Source organism: Cyprinodon variegatus, unplaced genomic scaffold, assembly GCF_000732505.1.
Source record: "Cyprinodon variegatus isolate N-32 unplaced genomic scaffold, C_variegatus-1.0 Scaffold116, whole genome shotgun sequence".
Classification (NCBI taxonomy): domain Eukaryota; kingdom Metazoa; phylum Chordata; class Actinopteri; order Cyprinodontiformes; family Cyprinodontidae; genus Cyprinodon; species Cyprinodon variegatus.
The window spans coordinates 1147961-1159220 of NW_015150569.1; the positions used below are offsets into that span (position 1 = coordinate 1147961).

The window sequence follows — 11260 nt, forward strand, 5'->3', positions numbered from 1 at the left end:
TTACAATTTCCCTTCACCTTATGATTATGCACTAATATTTGTTGGTCTATCTGATAAATTCCAGCTAAAACAAGTTAAGTTGTATAAATGTATCGACAAGGCTGGATGTTACAACCTAGGTCCACTAAACAGGGTTCATACCATATTTGTCAATGCATGAAAGATGATTTCAGTATTTATTAGCTTTTCAAGTATTGAAAATAAAAACATATTGAAAATATTTGTATTTTGGACCTGTTGCTCAACTTTTGTCTATAAGATGTCAACACCCTCTTTTCCTTTCCACTAAGTTCTCCCTTTCTTGGATTCCTCCTTTTCCGCTTCCCTCACAGCCTTCTCCTATATATCTGTGGGATTCTCTAGATTCAAAGTGAACAATATAGTTTCATTTAAGGCACGTAAGGGAATATTATAAGTAAGAAAGTTGAGTCAGGAAATTTAAGCCAGAGGTTTTTAGGTTTTTATTGAATAAGTATACATTTGAGTTGTTCAACTGCTTTCTTTACAAAGTGATTTAGTTTTCTTATTTACTTGAGTCTTATTATTTGCCTGTTTCATCATTTAACATTTTAACATCTGCTTTTGCCTGTCTCCCCTGACCTCCCAATGCAAAAGTGATTTTTACGCCCCTTAGACTTTCATTTCATCCAGACATGATATAAGGTCAATCACAAAACCACAACTGGTTCACTGTTAGGCTCATTATCAGGATATCTCACCCTGGGTTAAATCGCTGATTTCTCTCTCCTCTGGTCTTCCTCCCTTTGCCATCCGCAGCCTCCAGGCGACAATGGATCCAAAATCACAAACTACCAGCTTGAGTGGGATGAGGTGAGCCTACCCTTGATATTTCCATAAAAAGAGACTCATTAAGGAGCTGACATGTCCTTTAAAAGTATTGACATGCAGCTTTTAAGAGTTACAGCATTTGGACTGTTAGTATTATTATTGAGTCAACAATTTTGTCGTTTTGCTTTTTATTACTATATTGCAATTTATAGTATAGTATTTAACAATTTAATATATTATTATATACTATACTATATATTATATACTGTTCACAGTGAATTCAGGTATTTTTTGTGTTAATAGCCTTATTTTCCCATTTTGTTTTTGTCAATTTTCTTCCTCTGCAGGGAAAGAGGAACAGTGTTTTCCGAGACTGCTACTTTGGGAACCAGAGACACTACAAGCTGACACGGCTGCAGCCCGCCTGTGGATACACATTCAGATTGGCTGCAAATAACGACATTGGCACAAGGTACCGTCCCCTGTCACTGAATACGTAGATATATGTTACAGACTAAATACATTGGCAAGAAAATTTGCATCCATTCACAAATTATTAGACTATTCTAGAAGACATACACCTGGCGTATTACCAGTATTAATTATGCTAATATTGATTCAATTATTTATCATATTTCCTAAAATCCCTTTAATTAGATTCTAACATTCTTGTGGGATTCAAACAAGAGTGTTGGATTCTCCTGGATTAGTTGCTTTCACTGCTGTTCAGCTGGCTTAAAGGTGCCAGCAAAAAGAAAAAGCCTTTTTGGAATGTCTCTTTGCACAAACACTAAAATCTAACTAAATTAGTGCTTTCTATCACTCTACCCAGGGTAAATCTAAGTGTATTTGTATTACTCTTTATAAAATCATTATAACTCTACAATTAAAATAGTTCAAATCTGACATTTACCCAACAGAGATTACACCATTCATATCTGATACTCAGAGACAAAGTTTTAAAGTCACTATTTTGATTATCATTTAAATGTTGAAATCAAGTACAGAGGTTTAGCTTTTTATAAGAAGATTACATGCTTTGACATGCTTGTGGTGAACGACTGGGGAGAAGCTAGATGTTAGTCATTCTAGTTGTGCTAATCATGCTATAAAATATAATGAATGTACCTTTAAGTCTGAAAGGGAGTTTAAAAGGTTAGCACTGTCATTATTTCCTCTCTCTCCCACACACACAGCAGCAACATCTGCTCTGCTAATATAAAACGCTGACGACCATTCCCAGCAGGAAGGGGAGAAAACATATTTGTAAAGCCGTTCTTTTATTATCATATGGACAAATTCTAATAGGTCAAAATCTGTAGGTTTTTTCTCATCAAGAAAGATAAGCTTATTGCAGATGTAGCAAATATTAGAGCATCAGAGAGAATCAGAGGGAGGAGCACTCAGTTTTCTCTATTTACTAGAGCTTTCAGATGTGAAGCTGATTAGTGTTATACAAATATAACAAATAGATTGTTGTCAATTACAATGTAGTATTAGGGCCAGGCTTTTTTTTATTTATTTATTTGAGAATTAAGTCGTAACATTATGAAAATAAAGTCATACAATTACAAGAATAAATTTGTTACATCACAAGTTTAAAGTCGCAACATTATGAGAATAAAGTCATAAAATTATGAGAATAAAGTTGTAACATTACAAGAGTAAGGTCATAAAATTACAAGAATAAAGTTATAAAAATACAAGAATAAAGTCATAAAAATACAAGCATAAAGTCGTAACATGATGAGAATAAAGTTGCAACATTACGAGAATAAAGTTATAAAATTACAAGAATAAAGTTGCAACGTTATGGGAATAAAGTCCTAATATTATTAGAATCAAGCCCTAATGTTACCAGAATAAAGTTGTATTTTATGAAAGCTCTTACAAGAAGCACTTTCTTCCCTCAAATGTAGAATGTCGAGCATCATGTGAAGTTATACTTTGGAATCGGTTTGACAAATAAGGAAGTCTTGTAGCACACCAGCTTCAAATTGGGCAGGATGTCAAAGTGGATTCAGGTTTCTGTTTGGTGGAGCTGGTCCTGTGCTGGTCAGTGCTCAAAGCTTTCTTTCTGAAACGGGTTGTGGTATGATAACTTTATTCTTGTAATTGTATTACTTTATTCTCATATTACAACTTTATTCTAAAAGAAAAACCCTAGTCTGGCTCTAATACTCCATTGTATCCCAGTATCTTCTCCTGCAACTCGCATATTTGAATTAAAACAATCTAATTTCCCCATATTTACTGATTCCTTGCCATTTTTTCTGTTTGCCCAAGTCGAGTTGTTTTCTTCTAATTTCTGAATTAAAAGACTAGTTTTTTGTTTTGTTTTTTTTACAGCGGTTTCAGTACAGAGGTGGTGTTCTACACCACAGGGACTCAGCCTTCCCTGCCCCTCGCTCCACGGCTGGTAAGAGCGGGGGTCTCCTGGGTGACCCTGGAGTGGGTGCGTCCTGAGGGCAGCTCCACTGAAGAGCAGCTTAAATACACACTCGAGATCCAGGAAGACAACAGCGTGAGTATATATATTGGTTTTAAAAACTAGTTTTTATTTTCATATTTTTTGACTAAACTATCTAAAGGCTTTGAGCTTCTGTTTGGATAGGATGAAACAAAGGGGAGATATTTAGAAAAGTATAGATTTTAGAAGGTTTAATATGTGAAATATTAATTGCACGGATAATTAATCACAGTGTATTTTCTACAGGGAACAGATTTTTATCCAAAGTACACTGGAGAAAACTTGACTTGTACTGTACAAGGCCTGAAGAGAAGTACACAGTATAAATTCAGGGTAAGTAAAAACATAATCAAAATATATGTACTGTATGAGTCTGCATATGTTTCAGTAATATTTGTGGATTGTAGATTGTTTTTTCAATTAATGTTTCTTGTTTACATCCGATTGTGGTAATGTTCTGTTGTTTGTGACTAAAGAAGAGCCTGCTTCTTGGATGTGTTCACTAAAGTTCTAGGTTTTTTTCAACCTAAGTCTACAAGTCAATTTCCTGCTCAGATGGAGAAAGTAAAGTGCTAAATTACCTTTAAAGGAGCTTTACTTAAAGTTATAAATAGGACATCTTTCAATATATTTACCTGTTTTAGATGAATTGGTTGTCAAATTGTGGCACAGGTATTAGTGCGTTTAGCTGTTTAAAGAGTAGCTTTGCCTTTGCACAATGTTTAATGCATTGCGATCCCACTCAAAAGTCTATAAATTGTTAATATAGTTGTGTTTGGCATTAGTTCCTGCTGCAACAATCAGTTAAATTATAATTCAGTCATTAAGCTGCTGTTTAGAATGAAACTGAAAAGTTTCATTGTGATCCTCCTGGATTATTTAATCCATATTGAGCAAAGCACAGATGGCAATAACAGCAAAATAGTCCCGTAGCATATTGCTGGCACAGTGATTTTTTTAATTAAGAGCATCACTTTCACCTGTCTAATCAATATTCTTGTCATTGTGCTAAGCTTAACTCAATGTTTGTCTCATTAAAACATTAAGCTTTTTTACAGAAGTCAGCTAGTGCAATCTTGTAGGCAATGTTCTGCCAGTTCATAAGTAAAAAAGGTTCAGTTCACATAGATGAAAACAAACTAGCTCAGGTTCATTGTTCACTTTTTCAAAAAATTATCACAGAAAATTTCACACAGCTAGAAAAGTTCATTTGGTAAATTTAGCAACAATCCTACAAATAAAACCTCACACTTCACCCTTTAAATGTGTGATCATAATATATAGAGATAAATGGAAAATACTAGATGCAGTCAATGTATACTGTATGAGCAGTGAAGCCTTTATTTAGCCCAATTACACAGAACTTCAGAAACATACAGGTACATGCAAGTGCTTTTGTTCCTCATTCAGTAGCAGATTTTTCCAAAGATAGCTTGGATGCTTTTACTCGAAGTGGAAGCGGTGGACGTACAGACTTGTTAAGTCCCGATGGGAACATTTTGCACATAACATGCATCAAAAATACCAGTCAATAAGTCTAAAATGCGCAGAATAGTACTAGCAGTAGGTATGCTGGTCTGTCATTCTGTTTGCTGTAATAAGTGCCGTTAAACCTGACGTTATCCAATGAAAGGTGTTATCAACTGAACGCGAAAGTGAGCTGTGCGTGTCGCTCATTCTTCTCAGAATCTCATTCATGTTCATAACTTCAAAACTGATCCATTCATTTAACTGTTCACTAAAAATATGAACGTATTCATATAACGCTGTTCATTGAATGCATTCATGCACAACGCTGCTCTCGTCTTTTAACTATGAATTTATCATTTCATACCACAATGTTTTGCTTCTGAATAATCACCTAATTGCACCCGTTGAAAAGAAATGCATCTCTAAGGTCCTGTGTTAATGATACATGGAGTTAACTATGAGTGTTCTTACATGATCAAATGCATTCCCACTAGTCTTTTGATTCTCATAGAATAAATAATCATTCCAAAAGCAGTGGTGCATTTAGTTGTCATTCAGTGTGACTCAACATCCATCAATCCATGACAGACTTTGGCATTTTGCCACCATTAGATTGCCGGCAATTTATAAAGGGGAAACTAGACAATTCAGCAGCTATTTATCAAGTTTACTAAAAGCCTTGATGAAATCTGTCCATAATGTGAGGACATTCTGAAACATAATGTACCAATAGCATGTCTCTTTAAGTGCATTCGCATGTCCTTTATGGTGCAATCACCAACAATAAAACTTCCCAATGTGCCTCCATGCAAACGGGCAGACAAGGTGTCTGATGATGCAGTGAGACGTGATCACGTGCAAAGAGGCCGTTAGGAGATCTTTTTGTTCTTCCCATCCCGTGTGAATGTGTTGGAACAAAGGAAATTGATTGTCCATTGGAAAGGGTATTTCAAAGAAGATAAAGACGGTGAAGCACAGGAGAAAGAAGCAAATTATAATGACCCTTATTTTTCACAAGTGCTTTTTTTAAACCTTTTTATAGATTCACCTCAGCATTTAACCCCCCCACCTCAACCTGCTTTCCTTGTTTTCTATCCTTATTTATTGTCTCCTACCTTGTTGCAACTCTTGTTGCCAGTGTTTAACTCTCTGCTCTCTCTGTTGCTCTTGTTGCAGCTGATTGCGTCAAATGTGGAAGGTAAAAGCAGCCCCAGTGAAGTGTTGGTGTGCACCACCAATCCAGACAAACCTGGCCCTCCATCGACACCCAAAGTCACCGGAGTTACACCCTATGGCTTTACTGTCACGTGGGGTAATATTTGAAACCATTTCATTACTGTTAGATGTATATTTTAAGTTATAAAACAGAACCTGTTTGACAGAAAGTTGCTGCAATTATTTATTTAGAAAGATTATCTCTTTTTTGACATTTTTTTAAACAGTTGTAATAATCTGGATTATTAATTAGCATATAGAAGTGTTCTATTATTCTATATTCTATATAAATGTTCTATATTTTGAACATTTATATGTTAAAAATATCTATTTATTAAAGTTTTACAGTAGATACCTATATAGTTTAAACATTACAAACAAAACTGTCTGGAATTATGCAAAATATGATTTCATATAATGTCTTTGAATCAATATGTGGGGGGTAATGTGGTTTTAGGCAGTCTGAAGTTATAAAATATTTCTTTAAAAAGCACATCATCAATTTTTTTAACTTTTCATTTTTAATTGTAAAGTTTGAAGGAACAAAAAGCAAACTCTGCCTTAATGCATAACATAGTGCAGCTCAAGGAGAAAGTAATCATGGCACAGTCTCAACCTTGACTGTGAGGTCACAAGCCTCTGATTTATTTGGTAATTTGTTCAGTAAGAGAAATAAACCAGGGGGATTGTTGTCTGAGAGTGGTTGCTTGTCAGCACTTTCCTTCTGCCCCGATAACTGTCACTATGGCTTTACATTAGCCAGCACGGCGATGCTTGTGTTCAACAACGCAGCAGTAATTGGAAGCAGCAGGAACTCCCACTTTTCAGCAATAAGATAACCCCTTGTCTAACTTGACAAACTTTATGCTGCAGACTTTGTTACAGCTCTCTGTCATCTCCTGACATTAGCTGCATTGTGTTGTTGCCCCTCAGCCTTGATTTGTTCCTTCTCTTGAATTCATGACTGTAATTGCCTAATAATCCTGGGCCATAAATTCTTTTTTGCCGAACAAAGCGAAGACCACCCTATTCACTTTTTCTTTTACTTCACCCCATCATTAGCTCACCACGTACCTTAAAGAAAATCCCCTTTTGTCTGCATTAAGCAGGTAACTCAAGTTCCAGATAACATTCAATCATACATATGTGGCTGTGCAATGTAGTTTAGGAGGGACATACCTTAAATCAAAATACTAATTATCTGCTTAGACAAAACATTGGAAATGTGAACATGATTTTAAAAACTTCAATTGTGTTTGGTTTTCTTAATTTAAAATATGATTCTATAGATGAATATGTGGCAAACAGAGCTATTGGGTTTTCTTCTCATCTGTTATGTTTTCGTGTCCTTTGCCTAACAGGACTATGCATTATATTTCATTTCTACTCTACTGCACATTTTTTCCCCGATATCATTGTAATTAATATTTTATCAAGTAAATATCATGAAAAAAATTATTACCCTAAACATAAAAAAGGTTTATCAATTTCCCCTACAGATCCACCCTTGGACAATGGGGGCTCAGATGCTCTCACTTATCTCCTAGAGATTTCTGAAGGATGCTCCGAAGGTAAATGCAGTACATGAGAAAACCCTCCATGGTCAGCATACATGTTTCTAGATTTTTTACTTTTGATGTCTTTTATTTAAATCCACTTACATATTTAATAATTTTAACATAATTTAATCAGCAAAACAGGACGTTAGCATCCTGGAACAGGTAATATAAAATTTATAATACTACCATGTCCATTTCAAATGCAAAAGGAAAATTCATACATCATGATTAAGAAATAAATGAGTCTTAATCATAACTATATATTTATAATACAATAATTGAGAGAAGACTGATCAGTGATGATGTAATTATATTGTTCAATTCTTGGTAATAAAAAGATGTTTTTGTTGATTTTTAGCATTTTAGAGAGAGCACTTTCCTTCCATAATTCAATAAAACAACAAAGACAAAGAAACATTGTGTATATATAAACTTCCTAATGGGATGTTGGGACAGTATAAATAGGCTGATGACAAAGATACATAAAAAAAACAGCCCGGGGATTGATTGTGTGCAATCTTCCACATGAATGTGACAAGTGTCATAATTATGCGTGTGGCGTGCATTTGATGTTTTGCAGCAAGCCAGTGGGAAGTGGCGTACAGTGGCCCCGCAACAGAATGCGTGTGTGAGCGGCTGACACCAGGAACCGTTTACCGCCTACGTGTATGTAGCATCACCACCGGGGGACACAGCCCAGTAAGTCACACAGACAGCAATTTACTGTAGTGACTCATGAACTTTGGATTTCCAGTTTTGCTGGATCTCAGAAAAGCTGTTTTAAGCCCAGTGGAGGCCCGAGCCTGTAAAAAAAAAAGTTCAGCATGATGTAAAAAATACAGATTTGGGTTATTTTGGTTACATTATGCTATAATACACAGAGGCAGCTCATTTATTACCATCGTTGCAATAATATGGGGAAAAATATTTTTTATAATTCCAGGTGGTATAAATAGTTATTCTTTTACTCTTAAAATGTAATTTCTCCTTTGCTCTGGCAGTGCACCGTTAGTGTTCCAGTTCATACATTAAGTGTCCCACCTGGACCCTGCAAGCCGCCGCGGATTGTTGGGAAAGCCAAACACAAGGAAGTCCAGTTAGAATGGGGTGAGTCCAAACATACACGTAAGCTCTGTTTAGCCTTATTTACCCTTATTTACTCTTTCCACAGAGCAGTGAAATTGCTTTCTGGCTGCCGATTATATTTTGCTGGCCAGCTCTAATAGGAACTAAGTCAACCCCTTTTTACCCTAATTGAGATCCTATTTTACCCATTAAATGCCTAACATCCCCTTATATCTAGACTAACTCTTTAATGCTGGCCAATTATTGCAGATTAGTACTGTTATTTCTTGGCAGCCTAAGAGATTTGCACTGTGCTGTGCTGAGGAAGTTTTTTTTTCTAACCAGTCGGATACAGCTGGGCACATCCCTAATCAGTTCAGATACAGCAGCGCTGCTTCAATTACTGGCAGAGTTGAAGGTCAGACATAATGCACTTCAAAGGGTTTTCCCCTGTGACCTCCTTGGCTGCTTTCATACCTCTGCAACCAAACTGAAGCAGATGGTAGCTAAACTAAAGTGCAGATCTCTAAGTCAGATGTTATCTAAAATCCATTCAGCCAATCATAAGCCTTGACTGACCCAATGAGTGTTCAATTAAAAACTTAACACAGTGTGTTGCAATAAATTTATCCACATCCCTCTTACTTTTTTAATAATTTGTTTTTGCAAATACAAAGTTACAAAGTTGTTTTACAAATGTCTGATATGAATTCGAAGGTGAAAATCTGTGATAGCTCCTGATATTCATACCCATATAATCCAATACCACTGAAATAGAAAAAAGTTTAATAATTGCCCTCAGAGGTCAACTAATAAGGAAACCTGTCAGTGTAATCACAGCGGTTCTGTTTCTGCGGTGAAGATGTTTAAGGAACACATCAGATTGATCAGAAAAATAGGTGGTTTAGAAGTTTAGACGAAAAAAGTAACATTTAAAAAAGTCATGAATTCATCATTCAAAAACATAACTACAATTATTAATTGTGCATTCAACATATCTGAGGTCCACTTTATGAAGCAGGCTTAATGAAAACTCCAAGTTTCACAATCATGTAATTAGGGAAAATCTGAATTTTCCGTTTCAAAAAAAACTTTTTTTTAACCTCTGTCTCTGTTACCATAGAAACATTCTGCCTAAAGCTAATCTGGCCAGGAGCAGGTGTCCACAATAAACTCAATGTCCTCTGTCTCCACCCTCACTAAAGCCAATCACACTGTTCAATTTCCTGTATTCAGTCAGGATAGTTCTTTGGTAGTTCTGCGTGAACAATAACAAAAAACCGTACGTCTATTAGATTTATTTTCAAAGTGACAATAAAGTTTGTCTAACTCTAAATTAGATGTTTAAAACACAACTAGTTTATCCTTTAGATGAGGATCCAATTAATGGAGTGGCAGTAATTCACAGAAAATAAACATATTCAGAAAGTTATCTTTCATATTCAGAAGGTTATCTTTATGGGAGCTACCGTTTCACCTGACAATCCATCACATACATCCAGACCTTACCCATCCTCACATTTGCAGCATTACACGGTCAAATAACAAAACTTGATATCAGTGAAAGAATAATGATGTGGGAAAACAACATCATATATAAAAAAAAAAACTGCACAGTCAAACACCCACTTAGTATTACTTTGTAATGGAAGACATGATCAAAATGAGGAGGAACCCCATGAGATGATACACAGGTCCTACCTGTTTAAAAAAACCTTTACATGCTGAGAGATGCTCTTCTCCTCTGGGATTACACCGAAATATAATACAATGAAACAATACCATTCAAACAATAAACTAGTTTCCCCCTGTAATGTTATTTTGAATAAAGCAGGCTATGGCAGGCAAGTTTGATATTTATTAGTTTAAAGGAATATATTTTTCTGACATCTAAAATACATTTCTTCCTAGTCAAAATTAACATTTAAAAGAAAATAAATTTTTCAAATTTAAAATACATATTCTGCATGTCTAGAAATTTGTTCCTTTGAAATCTTAAGGAGACATCTAAAGGAAAGTGTATTTCCTATATCAGACATACATATTCACCTAAGCTAATAAGTGTCAAAACTCCTGCTTAAAATGTGTAAACATTTCTAGGTTTCTGAAACTTAATTCTTACTTGTGTTTTGTTGTTTTTTGACATTCAGTTTTCAGTTTCTGCTGACAAAAATGTTATTTAGAAAATATATTACTACAATTCCGACTAAGATTGTGATTTTGACCAGAAAGAATCCTATTTTACTGATCTACAAATAGAACAACGGAGAGGATGCACTTTTTAGGTAAATATCAAAACAACAAACTCCATATAAACTTGTGCATTAACTCGAGCGGCAATTTCGTCCTGCACCATCTCCCTCTACTTAACAGGCATAGCACTGTTGCTCTGTCTTTTGAATACGTTCTTGAATATTTGCTTTAATTCTGCATCAAAATATTCACAGCAAAAATTATCTAAAAATAAGTAGAAATGTCTTAAAATATGTGTATTTACTGCTAATTTGAGTAGGTTAATAAGAGGATATGCCAATTGAATTAGATTTTTACTCCTAAAATAAGAATACATTATGCACCTGAAATAAGAGATTTCTGTTGTCACGCTTACCAGCTTAATTCAAGAACAAGTGCACTTATTTTAAGGAAAAATGACTTGCTTATATTCAAATATTCTCCAGTGAGTGGTGTGAAA

General features: G+C 35.1%; 1 protein-coding gene across 2 annotated transcripts in view; it reads left to right on the forward strand.

Moving 5' to 3' along the window:
- fndc3b (fibronectin type III domain containing 3B) overlaps nt 1-11260 on the forward strand; it is a 122315-nt gene that overhangs the window by 84263 nt on the left and 26792 nt on the right. For both annotated transcript variants that reach the window (XM_015375275.1, XM_015375276.1), the window contains exons 12-19: nt 778-831; nt 1137-1261; nt 3139-3313; nt 3506-3592; nt 5906-6041; nt 7444-7515; nt 8084-8202; nt 8505-8610. In XM_015375275.1, coding sequence (XP_015230761.1) covers nt 778-831; nt 1137-1261; nt 3139-3313; nt 3506-3592; nt 5906-6041; nt 7444-7515; nt 8084-8202; nt 8505-8610 — 874 coding nt within the window. The remainder of the gene's footprint in view (nt 1-777; nt 832-1136; nt 1262-3138; nt 3314-3505; nt 3593-5905; nt 6042-7443; nt 7516-8083; nt 8203-8504; nt 8611-11260) is intronic.